This window comes from Lampetra fluviatilis, chromosome 6, assembly GCF_964198595.1.
Source record: "Lampetra fluviatilis chromosome 6, kcLamFluv1.1, whole genome shotgun sequence".
Taxonomy (NCBI): Eukaryota; Metazoa; Chordata; class Hyperoartia; order Petromyzontiformes; family Petromyzontidae; genus Lampetra; species Lampetra fluviatilis.
Genome location: NC_136280.1, coordinates 13,546,522 through 13,565,297, shown reverse-complemented (window position 1 = coordinate 13,565,297; position 18,776 = coordinate 13,546,522). Strand labels below are relative to the sequence as shown.

The following is an 18,776-nucleotide window of genomic DNA, read 5'->3' as shown; positions in this document are numbered from 1 at the left end:
TGTGTGTGTCGGTCCGCCTTCCGTGTGTCCCCATGTCTTTCCTGTCTCGTTCGTGTCCTGTGCTCCGAGCTCCCCTGCATGTGTCTTGTGTCCGTTTGTGTTCCCGTCCGTTCCCCTGCGCATCTCTGCGTCTCAACAGATCCCACTTGTGTCACGTGCGTCCCTGTGCATCCCCACATGTACCAGAATACCCGTGTACATCTCCCTATTCACACCTGCGTACATGCGTTTACACATCTCCCTATAACAATCCCGATTTTACAGTGCGACCCTGTGCATCCCCGTGTGCCCGTCTGTCCCTGTGCATTCCTGTGCGTCACTTCACCACGCATCGCTATCAGCCCCCGAGCATCCCTTGCCCAACCCTGAGCATCTCCGCGCGTTCCTGTATGCCCGCCCGGTATCTCACCGCCTCCCCCCACCCCCCATCAGCTCCCCCCGCAGTGCGGCCACCTGTAGTAGTCGTCGTGGGCGCTGGCGAGGTGCGCGGCGGCGGCGTGGTGGGCGTGGTGGGCACTCGCATGCAGCCACTGCTGCTGCTCCAGCGCCAGACGTTGCATCTCGGCGCTCTGATGCACCGCCTGCAGCTGGTGCGCTGCAGACATGTGTGGCGGCAGCGGGGGCAGGTCCCGGTAGCCAGGGGCTGCACGCACACGGATGCAAACAAACATGAAATGAGGGGCCGTCCTAATCTAATTCAGAGGCTGATCCATTTTCTAAGTGAAACTGCTATGCAACAAGAGGTTTTTTTGGGTTAGGTCGTGTAAATATGTGTCGTTAAACCCGCCACCACCCGACACAGCCAACTAGTAAGGGTTGTCACGTAAACAGAACGTGCCAAATCGTCACTAGTACAGCACACCGGTGTGTTGGAGAGCCAAGCCACAACATTTACAATCTTGAGGACGATGTTTCGCCAGTAATTACAACTAGCTTCATCAGGCGACAGCCATATTTGTGGAGAAGTCCACCTGTTTCGTTCCTCATATAAAGGCGTCCCTGTATGCCTGCCTTAGTCCCCGCTATGTATTTAGAGTCAGCTGTGGCCAATACAATGAGCCATGTTTGGGTTCAAACTACACAGTTCTAGATTTGAAGCTTTCGTGACTGCAAGGATTCATACTCTTAGGTTTTTTCGGCAAAGTCACGTAGGTAAAAATAAATAATACAAATAATATAAATAATAATAGAAATAAAATAATAAATCACGACGTTTCGGAGGCAACGGAGACTTGTGTTGCCTCCGAAACGTCGTGATTTATCATTTTATTTCTATTATTATTTCTATTAATTTTATTATTTATTTTTACGCACGTGACTTTACCGAAAAAAACCTAAGAGTACAAACTACATAGCTCTAATAGAGCATAAAAAGTCAGCTAAAAAATATATATATACTAAAAGTTACTTGGTTCAGCAGCGGGTGAGTATACGTTATATTGCCTTCTTTAGGTATTGGATTATCCACCACATGAGTTAGCCAGCGTTTGGTCCTGTACCTACATTCGTGTGAAGAGTTACTGTAACATTACCGCTCTATCTGGTGTCACGGGAATGTGTAAGTTTGGAGATGATTTGCTGTAAAATCTCTCAAAGCTGGCCTAGATTAAGCCAGAATTCGGAGTAAGCCTGTAAGCTCCCTGGAAAAAAACATTCCGACGGGAATCTTGTTCAGCGCATAGTCGGAGGCGTTCGTACATTTGTACACGAAACATTCTAAAGCAACGTACAAGCACTGAACTTATCTGCTGGAACAGAATTATCTGCCGATTTTGCGTTGGCAGTGGTGCAAAAGTAGAAGAGAACAACTCAACAGTTTCATCAATAACACTGCCTTCACGTGCCATGAAGAGAGGGCCATTGCCAAAAAGGTCGCCGATTATATACTTTGCCTTTTAAGGCCACAGTTGTCATTGAGGAATGTGTTGAGGTTTTTTGTTTTGATGTTGTGTAGAATTCGGGAATCCGTTACCTTGGATGCCCCAGCTCTGTTCGTGCTCCCTCTAGTTTTGTTTACATTTATTTTTTGCGTTTATTTGACAAATAAGAGTAAATGCATCAAGCGCATTGCAAAATCTTTTCAGCCTCCACCCTCGGACTCACGTTAGCGGTGAGCGATTAAAACTGTCCAGAAGTGATCTGTTGTTGTTAAATTGTAAATATTGCATTGTTATTCAGTGTTAATGAAATGTTTAAGTTGTTAATACCATATAAACATAATTTAAATGAATTGCCATGTGATATCAATAGTTTTTCAAGTTAGGCCACGTAATCATGTAGCCAAATTTGTGCCGTGAAACTCTCCACCACAATTCTCACAGCCAAAGTTCGCAAACTATTTTTTTTTCGACTTACCTGTGAGCCAAACAGAGTAACTTATAAAATTAAACACTTGTAAAGGTGAACAATGAATTTGTACGTCTGGCGGTGGTTGGGATTTACGACAAGAAAAAAATTGGGCCAGATTCATTACGTGGCCTAACATAAAAAAAATCAATTATGAAGTATATTAGCTGTATTAGGTTTACGTGTGCACAGTGAGTGAGGGCTCGTGTGCGCATTACCGAAGAGCGGATGCCGAAGGAGCTCATGCTCGGGTCCGGTGGGAGGTGGCGGCCCCATGAGGGGCGAGGCGAGGGGCCCTGGTGGGTACGGGAAGCGTCCAACGTGAGGGACGAGGGGATCCATCAGTGGATGCACGCCTGAGCCTGCAGTGAGAACACGCGAGGACATGTGGGAGTTTTACAGAGGGGACACGACACACGCACACGGGGTCACAGGAAGGAGGTCGTGCTTACATACACATGCGCATGACACAAGAGGGAAGACACGGAGAATAATACCACAGAACACCGGCAAACACATACGGATTACCGTTCGCGCCAGAACCATGACAGAGACAAACGTGGAGGGTATATGGACAAAGATCTCCCGTATAGCCTTGAACAAACTTTTGCGGCAAGTACCCATTTAAGTCAACCTCAGGGAGGCCCAAGACTGGTTCAAGAATTTGGTCAATTGTCTTGAGCAGGAATCGAACTCGGTCGCAAGCTTTATAGCGCTTCGTAGCGCAATGCGCGAATCACTACACAACCACTCCCAATATGTGAACACACAGACATACATGGACAAGGCAGTGTTAAAATACGCCTCTGAAAACAGACACATGCGCCGTCAAATGCACAAACTGGGGGCTCGTCCGGGCTGGCGTGCGGTCGTACCTGGATGGATCGAGTCCGGCTGGTGCAGATGCAGGTGCGAGTGGATGTGCGAGTGCTGGTGGTGGTGTGGCGTCACGTTGTACATCTGCAGACGCGCCGCTGCGATCGGGTCGTTGGCCGCGAGCGAGGCCAGCCGCTCTGCGTGAAGCCTCTCGGCGTACGCCATCTCCTGCCGCGACTGAGCAACGCCGCCCGGCACCACGCCCAGCCGTTCCGCAGCACCCCCGGCTCCCGAGCCGCCTCCTCCGCCGCCGCCGCCGCCCCCTCCTCCGGCGCCGCCCGCGCCACCGCCCCCCCCCTCCGCCTCCGCCGTGGCCGTGCCCGCGCTCCCCCGCGGGGAACGCGGCGAAGTGGTGCGGGTTCACGCCGAGCGAGGCGTGCGCGCCGGCGCGCTGCAGCGCAAAAGGGTCCAGCGACCCCGCCGGGTTGAAGTGCAGCGCCAGCGCGCTCGCCATCGACGCGCCGCCCTGCGTGCTGGGCCCCGCTGGTGCAGAGCCCCCGCCGCCCGCGCCGTCCATCTCCGGTGGCTTCATCTCGTAGCCCGGCTTGAAACGCATCTCTCGCAGGTCCCGCTCGCTCGACTGCTGCTGCTGCTGCTGCACGGAGGCCGCCTGCTGCTGCGCCTGCTGCTGGGCCTGCTGCTGCGCCTGCTGCTGGCTGATCTGCTGGCTGATCTGCTGGCTGATCTGCTGCTGCTGTTGCTGCGAGTACATGTGTGCCGCCGCCGCCATGTTGTGCGGGTGGTAGAAGATGGTGGCCACGTCGCTGCTGGGGATGGCGAAGAATGGGTGGTGGTGGTGGTGTGGGTGGTGGTGCGGGTGGTGGTGCGGATGGTGGTGCGCTGCCTGGTGGTGGTGCGGGGGACCATGCCCGGCTGCGGCAGCGGCCGCAGCCGCAGCTGCCGCGGCCGCCACCCCCGCCACCCCCGAGCGCACGAGGGCGCTGCCCGAGGTGGGGGAGAGCACGTGTGGGCGCGCATACTCGCTGAGCGTGCGCAGCGCCGGCGTGTCGGGGCCCAGGTACGGGTGGACGGCCGCCACGGCCGCAGCCGACTGTGGAGTGTCGTAGGGGGTCCCGCGTAGGTGGTGTGGAGGGGGGCCCGGCGGACCCGGTGGGGGGCCCGGGGGGGGGGGGTCCGCCGGATGGGGGGCCGTCCAGACCAGAGCCCAAGGACGAGCGCTGTGCGTGTTTGTGCGAACAGAGTTTAGCGCGTGCATGTACGTGTGTGTTTATTTGGGTATGTGTGTTCACAGTTGTGTGAATGGTAGTTTTCATATGAAAGATTCATGTTTGCATGCAATTGATTTTTGTTTATGTGGACATGTGATGGAATATTCATGCGTGGGAGTACACACGCAAGTGTGTGTGTGAATGTTAAGTAATGGGGAGAGAAATGCAATGTGTTAATGCCATCTTGCCAAACACAACCCCATACATTTAGTCTTCATTACTGTCGAAGAAATAATAACAGGCTACACTGTGGTGACAACTTCTAACGATGGTAAAACCTGTATGTAGTTTGTCATATATGATAACATGCATATTCTTTGGGTCTTTCGGTAAAGTCACGTAGATAGGTTCAAAGAAAATAACAAAAAACTACGACGTTTCGATCGCAACACAAGCCTTCAGGAAAGACGACCGCTTGTGTTGCGATTGAAACATCGTAGTTTTTTAAATATTTTCTTTGAACCCATCTACGTGACTTTACCTAAAGACCCAAAGAATATGAATTCCTGCAGTCACGAAAGCTTTACGTTACGATAATATGCACTTGTTAAATAAAGGTGGTTTTAAGGCTTTCTATCGAAGCCTGTAGTCAACCTATGATCAGCAAGGAGTTGCTCATTCTCCTTTGTTGCCCCAGTTATCTGGAACACTTCCCTCTGCCATTTGTGCTGTCGACTACATGCCCCTGTTCAGTTCTAGGCCGATCCATGACTGATTGCCTCAGTCTACAGAGAAAAGATGCCCAGTTTCTTTACAGCATCTTGAGTTGCGTCCACATTCAGACACAAATTCACACCGTATTTTATTGACATTGAAGGAACGATGTTGTACCTGGCCAACTCGTGCTATGTTAAGAGGGCTCGGGTTCGACTCACAAGTATAAGACTGCAAGTTAAAATCCTGGTCAGGGATCACCTCAGCCCATAATTCTCATCACCATCCTTTGGGGCAACAATGGTTGTCCAACGGAGAGACTGGCTCATGCAAATGGGACGTAGAATATTGACTACCAACTCTGGGCCACCACTTTACAACCTAAAATTTGGCAGTGGCCTGTCTTTCTTTCAGACAATAAGACCCCTGGATAGATAAAAGCAGCTATGGTGCTCTTGGCATCATGGGGTGCCACGGTGGCAAGATATTAACTACCTCGCCCGGTATACAGGAGATCATAGGTTCAATCCCGACCCTGATGCCTGGATGATTGGAGTTTACATGTTCTCCCTGTGGTCACATGGATTTTTCTCAAGGTCCTCTGGTTTTTCCCTCCACATTTAGAAACATGTGCTTAAAGTACTTGGCTGCTATAGATTTCCACGTGATAAGCCACTTCGTTAAGCCATCTGAAAAGGAGCTGTATCGCTCAGTGGAACATACCTGGTAAAATAATAAAAATTAGGAAAACAATTGTATAGTTTAGACTCACGTCGCGCTCGCGCGCCTCCCTCTCGCGTCCGTCGCGTTCCCTCTCCTCCCGCTCGCGCCGCAGACGCTCTGCGCCGTCCTCACGCTTCTTGGCGAGCTTGGAGCCCGCAAGGGGCTCGAAGCACAGGTCAGTGCGTGCACACGAGTTGTAGCCGCGGTCCAGGTGCTTCGTGAAACTGCGCGAGTGGGGGCGAGGGAGGGGTCGGTGACAGATAGACGCATGTTAAAGTGGCCGTCTCTCTCTCCCAATACAAAGACTGGGATTCCCCCTCCCGCCCCTCGTTAGCCTAACAGACTGTTGGGATCTAAGTGATGTTAGCGAGAACCTTTGAAGGCCAACAAAGCACACGAGGGAGCGGTGTGGCTGGCACCACTCCTGGCCGCCTTTGTCTCTCCGGTGCGGATACTTAGGCACTGCACAGCGCCAGGTACAGCACCACATCAGGTACTCATTTAAGGCTGAATCGACCAAGAAGAGGCCCAGTAACGGTTCAAATATTGCTCACCTATGTTGAGGAAATCCAACTCGGGTTTCCGGGTTTGGAGCATGGCATGCTACCCATCACAATACCGCTTCCCACAACATTCATAGACCTCAACATTAAGTGATAAACAATCTAATGATGTTCTAGAAGAGCTTGCAAGCTGACACTTAGCAAAAACATAGAATATATGTACACAAATCTGAAAAAGATTTGGCAACAAATATTTTAGAGCTAGTGAAAGTTTGTACTTTGAGGCTTGGAAGAATGAAGATATATTTAAAAATTATTTCAAAATCCAAAAACATGAGATGGGGAGAGGTATCGACACCATCCTTACAAAGGTCGATTAAATAAGCACAACTCTGTATCTCGTGAGCAAGTGGTTATACTTTTGGGAAACTAGTGCCTGCCATGGAAATGTACAAAATTTAACCATCGAATCAGGGCTGCCCCACGCCCAGACTTGAATAAAAACAAATGTTACATGACAGCCAGAGCAGACAGAGAAAGTGAAAGGTGCCGTACCGTGCGCTGGCGCTGACGTGGCTCGGCGTGTCCACAACGATGGGCTCTGGGGAGGGGGTACGTCGCACGGGAGGCGGGGGACTTCCGGGAGATCCCGGCGACTCCTCCGCCGCCATGGAAACTGCCGCCCCCACTGCCCCCGTAGCCGATACCGAGCCCCCTCCCTCCTCCTTCACCATGCCGAATCCGGGAGGGACGGCCGAAGGGAGGGCGGACGGCGCCGATGAGGAAGAGGACGAAGCCGTCGCGGACGGTGGTGGCAGAGATGATGCGGACAGGCTCGCCGGGGCGCAGCTAAGCGACGACGAGGAGACGGACGCCACCGACGCCGTGAGGGACAGGGCGGCCGCCCCCGCTGACCCCATCATCGAGGCCGATGACACGGCGCCCATCCCGCCCACATTCGACATCAGCCCGGGATTGGCGGCCAGGAACGGCGGGATCCCACCTGCTCCTCCGCCGCCGCTGCCGGAACCACCTCCGCTCCCGCCCTGCGGCTTCCCGCCGTAAGCCAAAGCCTGAGGGTCGCCCAGCGAGTGCGGGCCGGACTGGGTGAGGGCGGGCGGGTGCGCCGGCCCCATCATGGATCCCCCGCCACCGCCGCCGCTGAGTGGGCCCGGGTAGGCCGAAGCGAGGGACTCGCCCAGCGTGGCAGGGCCGCCCTGCTGGCCCGCGGCACCGCCCTGCGTGAGCGCCGGTGGCGGGTGTGCCTGCATCTGCAGTGGGGGCGGCAGCTGAGGTAAACCCTGACCCGGGCCCATGCCCTGTGTCGGCCCCCCGCCGCCGACGCCGCCGCCGCCTCCCTGCGCAAGGGCCGACAGCGGCTTCAGGGCTGGCGGCGGCGGCAAGTTCAGGTTGGGTGGGGGCAGCTGCCCCCCAAAGTGGCCCGCGAGGGCGCCGCCGCCGCCACCGCCGCCGCCGCCACCGCCACCGCAAGCTCCACCCGACTGACCGCTTGAGTTCGATTGCTTTGGTGGCAGAGGTGGGATGGGAGTCGTGGGCGGGGGAATCGGAACGCCCGAATTGGCAGCCATGTTCGAGGGCAGGTTCTGCTGCTGTTGTTGTTGCATGTTTGCCGGCAGGCAAGACGAGAGGCCCTGCATAGGGGCACCGTGCCCTCCCGGTGGCGGTGGAGGCACAGGCGGTGCCTGGCCCTGCGAGTGCACGCTCATCGGGTGCTTGTGCATCGCACCACCGCCACCGCCGCCGCCACCGCCTCCACCGCCACTCAGGTGTGGCGCCATCAAATTTGGGGGCCCCCCCACTCCGCTGCCGCCGCCGCCACCAGCACATATCGACATGCCGCCACCCGGCTTGTCGTAGGCCGAGCCTTGCCCCATTGCGGCCAGATTTCCTTTGGATGAGCCAAAGACAGACGCCGCCGAAGAAGGAGGCAGTGGCAGAAGCTGAGCTGGCATCACTCCAGCCAGAGGCGGCGATGGTGCGTGGACCCTGGCCTGCTCCACATGGTGCTGCTGGTGCTGGTGGTGATGGTGATGCCCACCGAAGTGCGCAGAGGCGTGGTGATGCTGCTGCTGCTGCTGGTGGTGTTGGTGCGGGCCGCGCTGGTGGTGTTGCTGCTGTAGGTGGTGCAACTGGTGGTGCTGGTGCTGATGCTGGTGGTGGTGGTGGTGCTGGTGCTGGTGGTGCTGCTGGCTCAGGTGCGGCAGATGGAGCGACGACGACGAGGACGACGATGACATAGACGACGAAAACGTCTGGGACATCATGAGGCCGCTGCCGACACCGCTGACGCCGCCGACGCCACCACCGCCATAGACACCGCCGATGGCCTGGGTATGCAGCGACAGCGACGAGGAGAGGGATGACCCCGAAGAGGAGGACGAGGACGACGCCGACACCACGCTCATGCTCGCCGCGCCGCCCGCACCACCGCCGCCCACGACGGACACCGATTGCTGCATGGAGCTTACACCGCCACCAGACACCACCGAGTGAAACGCCTGCGCCACTGCGCAGCTGCCCATGGGGGCCACGTTCATCTGCGCCACCGCTGCTGCCGCCGCCGCAGCGGCAGCCGCGGACGGCGGTCCGCACGGCCCCACGTTCGCCACCGCGACCGGAGGCACCCCCCCGGATGCGCCGCCGCCACCGCTGCTCATGGCCACCTGGCTCAGGCTGGATCCCAGACCTCCCATCAAGGTCGGCATGTTCAGACCGGCGCCGCCACCGCCGCCACCACTGCTACCACTACCGCCACCTCCGCCGCCGCTGCTGCCGCCACCACCAGACAGGAGGCTACTGCTGATGGAGGTTGAGGTGCCGCCGGGAGGTATGGCGGTGTTGGAGCCGAGTCCGCCGTTTGTGGCCGGGCTGCCGGGCATGAGGCCGCTGATGGGGGCCATGAGGCAGCCGCCCTGGTTGAGGCCATTCGCAGCGGCGGGGGCTGGCGGCGTGACGGTGGAGGAGATGGTGGGCACGATAGTGGCATCGGCGTTGTGGGTGGAGCAGTCCGAGTCGGACTCGGGCTCGGGCGGGCTCGGCAGGCTGGGTGAGGTGCTGCGGTTGTCCTGGTCGATGTCTTTGAGGTCGTTGATGAGGTCGTCGTTAAGGCTGGGGGCGTCCGAGCTGTCGCCCTCCGAGGGAGATCCCGGCGGAGACGTGCTCTGTGGTGGGCGGACACACACAGGGATGTCACGTACACAATGTACACACATATCCGTCATATATTCACCACGTCTGCATGCACACATCATATATACACACAATGCATGTAACGATGGATTAATTCATACATAAATGCACCAACACAGAAGTACAGACACTGATACCCCTCTCCACTCATATGAACTCGAGGCTGCAGGGTTCAAAGCACAGTGCAAAAACCATGCATACATACATACACCTACAACAGCATAGAGACCACGGTGAATAATGCGCATTCATACACATGCCCATCTTCTACACAAGTGGAAGAAAAAAAGACAGCGCCACCTGAAAATGCGGAGCAGAACAATCGATGGAATACACGGTCAACCGCTGCCCACCAAGACGACTGAACGGTGGCACCAAAGCGATTCATCGACTCACAACCAATGCCAGTCAACAGATAGAGAAGCTAGAAAAATCACTCGCTTATCTCTCTCCGCAAGAAACCGCACTACGGCGTCCGAGCCGAGCCAGGTTAGGTGCATTGCCGCTACATGGTCTCAGTCTGGATGCCCACTTTACACAACCAGGTGAGAGCCTTGCTATGCCTCAAGCGTCTTTGTCACGTCACAGAGCCGCGGCTAGAGGCCCTGAGCCCTGTGTGCGAACAGCTGTGCGTGCGACGCCTCTGCCACGGGGAGAGGCGGAGACCGCTCGTTGGCGCCGGGCCAGAGGGCACAAACTCACGGGCGTTTTGGGCTTCTTGGGCTTCTCAGCGTCCTCGCCATCAGAGAGGCTCTTGTCACGCAAGCGCTTGCCGGCATGCGGAGGTGGCGTCTCCGCCTCCGGGGCCTTCTGTGGCATATGCACACAAGCATACAAAGATCCCCTCCCGATCCCGTGTAGCCTTGATCAGACTGTTGGGGCATGTGCTGTTATAGCGAGTAGCACCTATGAATTCCCGCATGGCACACTAAGGGGGTGGGTGGCCAGCACCACCACACCCGGGCTGCCCTTTGCCTCCCCAGTGGCGATGTTTGCACACCGCACCATGTCTGAGTGATGATGGTAGCGAGGATGACAATTGTAAGATTTTTTAAAATAAAGGTTGCTAAGCACAGGGCCAGAGGCTCAATTAGGCAATCGGCCAAGAACTAACAGCACTATTGACAGTGTGTTTCTTGAATTGAGAAAGGTTATAAGAAGTTGTGAAAAGAGACAATGAAGAGACAGCATGAGAAGAAATAGATTTTTCCAAGACGGAGGTACTCTGCAAACCGACCGACTACCTTCAGAGATTTGTGCATGAAGCCATCCAGATATATAAACAGACACAGAAGATGGGTATAAACTGAGCAATCATTGGAAGGATGTTATTAACCAGGTAAAGTCTTAACTGACTGTGAAGTTTCCATCCTACCTGCCTATGTCAGCTGTTATTTCCGACTCTCTGTGTGTGTCTCTCTCTATGCCTCTCTCTTAGATCTCTCATGCTCACATGTCCTTTGGATTGCACCTCTCAGTCTCACATGCCTTTTGGATTGCACTTTCATGCTCACGTCCTTTGGATTGCACTCTAATGGTGCTAATCTCTCATTAACACTGCTGTTGTGAGCATATGCGGGCATGATACTCTTATGCGGCGACAGAAGCTCATTCATGCTAATTTCCCTCCCTAATCAGCTCTCTCCCTAATCTCCCCCATTAACACAACTGACGTGCTTACGTCCGTGGATGGAATTCCTTACCAGCTCAGACCCCGCTTGCTTGCCCATCGTCACGTATATAACCTTGTTGTAACAGCTCTCTCGCTGGTTCAGCAGTTCCACTGCTGGATTATATTTTTTTCACCTGAGGACGACCGCTTGTGTTGCAATCGAAACGTCGTGATCTATTTTACCTCATATACCTATGTGACTTTACCGAAAGAACCAAAGAGTATGGATTCCTGCAGTCACGAAAGCTTCAAATCAAGATAGAATGAGAAGAGTTTTGACCTGCAGTGTGGTGGTCGAACACAGTATGGTCGATGGGATGGTGACGTTAAGGGATGAAGATGATAATGACACTGCCGCTGGTGTCACTGATGACGATGCTGCCGCCGTCCACGCCGATGCTGTTGCTGACGCCGATGCTGTTGCTGACGCCGATGAAGATGATGACGACGAAGGTGATGGTAGCGGCTGTGCCATCACCTTGCTGTGTTTGTCGAGGTCCGTGCTGTCCGTGCTGGTCGCCCCAGGCGATGTGCGGCCACACGCGCGGGAGTCGTCCGCTGTTGGCTCCCCAGCCTGAGCACGGGCAGACTAACATGCGGGGACGCACGGGGAGGCACGAGGAAGTGTGGGGATACGAGGAGAGGCACCATGACACGTAGAAGGTCATCGGCACAGGCAGTCATATAGAAGAACACAAGAAGTACAGGAAGGCACGGGGAGGAGTGGGGAGTTACAAGGAGGACCAGAGATACGCAGGGAGGTGCAGAGGTGCATGAAGTGACATGGAGAGAGACCGGTCAACATGGGGATGTAAGGAGATTTACAGAAAAGGACGAGGAGGGATGCAGACAAATGGAAGCACCGACAAAGGGGGATGTATGCACACACTTGCACGCACATTTCACCACGCGTACAAAGACAAAAACCCCCCTGTGTAGCCTATATAGACTGTTTGGGCAAGTGCTCTTAGCAAGCACCTATGCTCACGAACACAGTCATCGCACATTTAGGTACACCCGTGAACATTTGCATACAAACTTGTATAACAACAAAAACAACCGCCATTCGCCACTAAGTGGCGGTGACGTCACCACGACGCTTGTGCCAGGCTAGGTGCACGTTGAGGCCACGTGAAGTGTCGAACGCCCGCTGGCACGAGGTCACGGGACAGAACCAGGTGCCACGGGTCGATTGACTGAGATGAATGGCTGATGCACCACCTGTGCCACCTACTGTGCCAACTTGCTGTGCTTTAGCCACCCGGCGCTCCGCTCATTTTTTGTGAGCTGTTTAGGCATGCGGTGACTGGGCATGCAGGCTACATGACCCAGCCAACGCAGCCTTGCCTGCCGTAGAAACTCACCGATGCGACTTTGTCCAGATTTCTCAAATATTTGTGAGCTCCTCACATAATACAGCCTGGTTATACCCAGGATGGATCGTAGGCAGGCCAGCCTAAATGTTTTTAGCCGGGAGGGAATGACTGTGGCCGAGAAGACCTGAAGCTTCGTGTGGAGCGACAGACCAGGTAGCTTCCACACAACGTCACGCAACCGATGAAAATATGCCGCTCGACAGATTCGGAGTTAGACCTCTGCTGTCAAACCGGAGCCGATCATGAGCACACTGCCCAGGTATGAGAAACACTCCACCCTCTCCACAACTGCCCCATCACCAATTGGGAGTTGTGGGGTGGAGTGTCCAAAGGTACAAAATACCCAGGCAGGTGCTTAGTTTTGGTGGGGCTGCTGGTAAGGCCCCACCTCTTAGTGGCAAACTCCAGGTTCAACAGCAGCGCCTCCAACTCCTCCTCTGAGTGAGCAGCAATTACCAGATCATCGGCATACATAACATGGTTGAGCAATAGGGAGCCATCCCTTGACCACACCCAGGCATCGATCAGCCTCCCAATGTATCTGTACCAGATGGAAATTCCTCCGGTACAGCGATTGAAGGATTCACGAACTACGTGGTCAAAATAGATGTTAAATTATGTGGGAGCCAGAGGACATCCCTGTCGCACCGCAAGGTGTACAGGGAATGACTCCCGGCCACGTAGTTTAACCCGGGCCCGCTCACCATCATTAAGGTCCTTAATGATCGTGAGCAAGAGGGTCAGGGACTCCGAAAGCTCGAAGAACAACCCAGAGCCCAGGCCTACTAATGGTATCATAGGCCTTGACCAAATATGTATACACACTAACACACACATGCTCGTCATGCTTGTCACTCTCGCACGTGCACATTACTGTGTCCCCCATGTCTGTACTCACTGTTCGGCTGCGTCGAGTTCGCATGCTGTGTTTTCCAACGGGAGGAGTTGCAGCGCCTCCGCCTGCAACAACCACAACCCGAGTCAACCACCTGCAGCCACCGTCATCACCAACCACCCATACCCAAACACTCGTGCAAACACAAAATCGCATACAACAGCCACCAGTAACAATCTTAATCAATGTCACTAACACACACAGTGATGACTGTGCGGGTTTTTTTTTACTATTTTTTATTTTACCAGGTAAGACCCACTGAGCTATATCGCTATTTTTCTGAAGGAACCTGGCCACAAATGAGAGCTCGACAAAGTGGCTTATCACGTGGAAATTTATAGCAACCATGGGAAGAACATTCAAATATATGGGATTGAACTCATGACCTCCTGCATACAAGGCGAGGGAGTTAACATCTCGCCACCGCGGTGTGTGTTAGTGAGATGGAAGGTGGGCAAGGAGTGTCTAAATAGCTAAGCAGGTGGGTGAGTGAATGATTTAGTGATGGTGAGGAAGTGGTTGAGTGAATATGAAGGGGAGTTGAACGAGGAGTGAGACAGGAAGTGAACCGAGTGAATAACAAGGCGAGCGAGTGAAGACTTAACAAGTGTGAAAAAGCAGATGAGCAAGCAACCAATTGTGAGAATGAATGAACCAATGATGCACGCGTGCGAGTGAGTTGCATGAGGGACCGAGCTATTGAGGCGAGCGAGTGAATGAAGAGGTAAAAGCGCTGACAAGCGGGTGGCGGCAAGATAGATTACCTGAGAAAACTGGTGAGTAAACGAGGGAGGGAGTGAGTGGGCGGGCGAGTGATAAGACAGGAGAAAACGGTGAGCGTTTCATTAAAATTCACGCACAGAGGGGAGCGAGCAAGCATGCGATTGAGATGCAGCCATGGGCTTGAACTCTGACCTGCACTGCCGGGCACCCCGGGCCCCTGGTTGTTGGGGGCGGTGGCGTCGTCGTCCCGCACGGGTTTGAACATGAACGGCGGTGGTGGTGCCTGGTGCTGAATGGGCGGCATCTCCCCGTACTTCTTGAAGTACAAGCGGCAGTCGTAGCACAACAGCAGGCGGTCGCGCCCGCCGTGATGCCAATCGCGCGACGCTGTACAAGACAAAGATCCCCCGTATAGCCTTAACAAACTTTTGGGGCAAGCGCGATTCGGGAGCACCTACGATTGCTGGCATGGCACATGCCTGGCCACCTTTGTCTCCTGAGCGGCGATGCTGACACATCGCACCAGGTACTCATATGAGGCTGATACGACCAAGAGGTGGCCCGGGACTGGTTGAGATAATCGTCACTGGTGTTGGCCGAATACAATTATCTGGTAGCCGGGTTCATAGCTCAACACGCCTATATTATCGCTCCAAGCAGAAAGATCCCCATATATCCTTAACAGACGTCTGGGACAAGTGATATTAGCGAGCACCTATGAAATGCCGGTACAGCACACGAGGCGGTGAGTGCCCAGTACCATGCCGGGCCACCAGTTCAAATCACCATCACTGGTGTTGGCCGTGAGCAGGAATTTAGCTCAGTTATCTGGGTTCAAAGCGCAGGATGCTAACCGCTACACCACCCTCCCCACGACCTCACACACAAGCATGTACATGATTGCAAAGGCACACACCCATTCGTACGCGGAAATACAAACAAACGTGCTAATTATTTAGATTGTTGTGGCTGTTTACGATTCTGTACGTTGTGGTTGATGGTGATTGTTGTGGCTGTTGCTGTCTTGAGGTTGTTTGCAATGGTTGTTTGGTTTGCCGAGATTGTGATTGTGTTCACCAAGGTTGTGTGTTTTTATGTTGTGCTTTAATAGTGATGTGGTTCTGGTGAGGTTGTTGGTCGTGGTTGCTGTTGTTGTGGATGTTGTGGTTGCAGCTGCCATGGTTATGGCTGTAGTTTCTGTTGTTAGTGTTGCTATGGTTATAGTTGTTATGGTTGTTGTTACAATGTTTGTAATTGAAGTTATGGTTGTGGCTGCTGTAGTTATGGTTGCTCTGATTGTAATTGCTGAGGTGGCTGTTGGTATGGTTGTTGTGTTTGAAGTTAACTTAAGATGTGGCTTATATGGCTGCAGATGTTGTTGTTGTGGTTGCTGTGATAGTGATTGTAATTGCTGTAGTTGTAGCTGCTGTAGTTGACATGGTTGCAGTGATTGTGGTTAAATATGCTGCAGTTGTAGTTGCTGTGGTTGTGGTTCTAGCTGCCAGGGTTGTAGTTGCGGTTTCTGTGGTTGCAGCTGCTGTCGCTGTGGTTGCAGCTGCCATGGATGTGGCTGTTGTTGTTGCTGCCGCCGCTCTCACTGGTGGTGAAGCAATGTCTGCAGGCGTAACCACGCAGCTCCTGGTCACTGTCTTCACTATCAAAGTCGTCCTCACTCGCAGAGCTCAGATCCACTGCAGGGAGACATGGGAGACACGAAGACACGACCACAGAGAGACATGGGGGGGGGGACACAGGGATACGGAGTCACGGGGACACAAAGACACAGGTATGTGTTACAATTACCATTATCTTGATTAGCAAACAGGGCCAGTGGGCTCAAGATTCCCACAGCAAGCTTACAAAGGCAAGCGAGCACTCAACGGGCTGCGTGTCCCACTTTCCAAAGAGAAATACACATTTTTAGCAGAACGGCCTGTGACGAAATGTGCTTGAAATTGTTGGCTCCGAATTATAAAATATATGGAGGTTATTTTCTTTGTCTACCTGAGATATATGTGCGTGTGTTGCTGGGAAGAACTTTTTACAGGGTTTTTACAACTTCTTTTTGAATAATAAAGTGGATAAATAGCAGGTCGTAAAGGATGCTTGCCCAAATAATTAACAAGGGTTATGGGTCCTTTGAAAGCAAGGTGGGAGGGGGGAACCAGCTCAAGGATCAGAGGGAGGAGGCAACGGTTACACAATAGGTTTTGTTTATGCCGTGGTGCCTTACACTGCCATAGTTGCGTGCTGCAAATGGGGCCTCTTGCATAGGGCAACTTTTTTTTCATAAAAAAACTAAAGAAGTGTACGTTTTATACCTTGCCAAAAAATATTCGGGGGGAAAAAAAGTTTCACAATCGTGTCCCTCCTGCTGTAGCGGGAAGGGAGGAGAAACGTAGCCAAAACCCACAGACGAGATGAAAGAACAAGCGGTGCTGTGGACCGCTCAAGGTGCGGCCTGGCATGGGCGCCGATTCTCAGTAGCCGTGAAAGCGCAGCAATTTAAGAATAAACCAAACGAAAACGAGCGGCAGCTCGCTGCTTTTCTAAACGACAGCTGTGGAAGGACGCCGCCATATTTAATCTGGCCATTCGCCTGCCATTACAACAGCAAAATTGAGAACAAAAAAACACGGCACATGAGCACCGGGGTCATGCTACAGCCACGATGCAAATGTTGACTAAAATTACACAGACTCGAAAAATAGAAATCTGAAAACACTCTTGTAGTATCCACTAAAGTTATGGGGCCTTCGGCGTGAAATCTGAACATCGTGAGATCTAATTCCAGGTAAGGGATCAACTAGGCCAATCATCCCTCCACCACTTTTACAGAAAGTCAAGGGATTGATAATTATGGTGTACATATATATATCTGTAGCCTGCTGCCAATCTACTGCTAGTTGGTCTCGCTATACAATGTCAGTCATGGCGGTTGTTTGACCATACTTCACCATAATGGCTGGTAAGTGTCGGTTCGTGAAGGAGGATATAGCCCAGGACCAGTTTTGGTTAGCACCCGCCACCAATGTTAGCCGAGGTCAGGAAACAATCTCAGGTCATCAGTTTGGTAGCACAGTTCGCTAACCACTGCGCCACCGCTCTACCCAATTACACTGCGCATTAACAGGACACACGACGATGAGGCATGAGCTGTGTGCACATGCGTACAGAACTCGCTGGAGGGCGGCCGTGATTGGCTCGCTGGGGGCGTTGCCGTGGGGATGGTGCGGGTCTTGATGCGGCGGAACACGGCCTGGCGGCGGTGACGGCGGTGCGGGCGCGAGTGCGACGCCTCGGGCGTCTTCTTCCAGTAATAGTAGAATGTGACGAGCTCGCCCTGCACAGTGCAAGTTGGCAATTGTTGGACGCGACCTCTCAGAGCGTCAAACGCTTCAAGACTCAACCACGGACGACGAGACCATTCCACCGCTTTCCCACTGGACACATCAGAGCCACGCCAGCATTGGTCCCTCGCGGTACGGGCGGTGGTTGTACCAGATATTTGGCATGCTGAGCCAGAACCAAACAGTGTAACTCTTGCGTCACAATACTTCTGAATCTGGCTCAGGGCCAAGCAGAGCCAGGTTAATGATTTCCGTCATAAATAGCATCAGTCATTTTACTTGATGGTGTAAAACTGATTTCACAAGTTCATTGACTAGGTCAGCGACACAGTTCGGATTCTGCAGTTAAAAAAACAACCTGTCAACTCCTGGATCACTCAGGGCCGGCTCGGTACGGTCCTGGCATGGCTCAGTTGTACAATGGAAAAGTCAAACACAATATTCTGGAAACACTCACACCGCTGATGAGATGTCTCTCGTTTAAAAAATTTCCCAATCGCCATCACATCATGAGATGAAGGATCCATTCAGATGTCTAGCAGAGCAGCGCATCCCTTTGTGTTAGACAATGGCCGACAGAAGCGGATATCAAAGAACTACTATCCCTCTGAGATTCCTTCAAGACACGGGCACTTGATTTAAGATTCAATCACAAATTTTGTGAACAATCAAGACAAAGACACACCAGACAACACAAGAGATACAACCACAGGTCTCTCGAGACAGCAGATAACATGAAAGGCGGAACCAGTAAAAATGTGTTCACTGGAAACACAACCAATGATGATTGTCATGGTCGTAGTCTCAGCCCCCTCCCCGTTGTTTTGACTGTAATTGTGCGTCATGATAGTGGTGGCGGCTATTTGCAGTGCTCTTGTCCCACTGTGTCCTTGCTATCATTTGTGTAGTGTATCTTATATTTAGTTGCTGTTACAGTTAAATTAGCTATGGTGTGTATATAAAATGCAATGTGTTATTTTATACAGCGATGTTCATGTAAATTGCATCACACAATGCTGTACATTTTCTAACGCGCGTAGTTTTTTTAACACGGGAAAGCACAGACAAGCCAAAAGGTAGCCAGAATCGGTGCCGTTAACAATTTCCCAATCTTTGCCGTCTGCCAAAAGGAGGCGAAACTTGCCATATATAATCCAAATTTATTAATGTGCCGGTCAAGTTTTGGACCATTATGCTGGAACACAAATGGTCTACTCTT

The 18,776-nt window shown here is 53.0% G+C and overlaps 1 protein-coding gene across 1 annotated transcript in view; it reads right to left on the bottom strand.

The window, feature by feature from the left end:
• Positions 1 to 18,776, bottom strand: part of LOC144933174 (arginine-glutamic acid dipeptide repeats protein-like) — a 49,486-nt gene that overhangs the window by 5,539 nt on the left and 25,171 nt on the right. Inside the window, 13 exon segments of the mRNA XM_078857792.1 lie at positions 454 to 643; positions 2,565 to 2,708; positions 3,222 to 3,519; positions 3,521 to 4,354; positions 4,356 to 4,400; positions 5,878 to 6,052; positions 6,887 to 9,513; positions 10,244 to 10,351; positions 11,692 to 11,802; positions 13,488 to 13,549; positions 14,400 to 14,594; positions 15,806 to 15,898; positions 17,382 to 17,550. Of these exon segments, the coding sequence (XP_078713918.1) occupies positions 454 to 643; positions 2,565 to 2,708; positions 3,222 to 3,519; positions 3,521 to 4,354; positions 4,356 to 4,400; positions 5,878 to 6,052; positions 6,887 to 9,513; positions 10,244 to 10,351; positions 11,692 to 11,802; positions 13,488 to 13,549; positions 14,400 to 14,594; positions 15,806 to 15,898; positions 17,382 to 17,550 (5,051 nt within the window).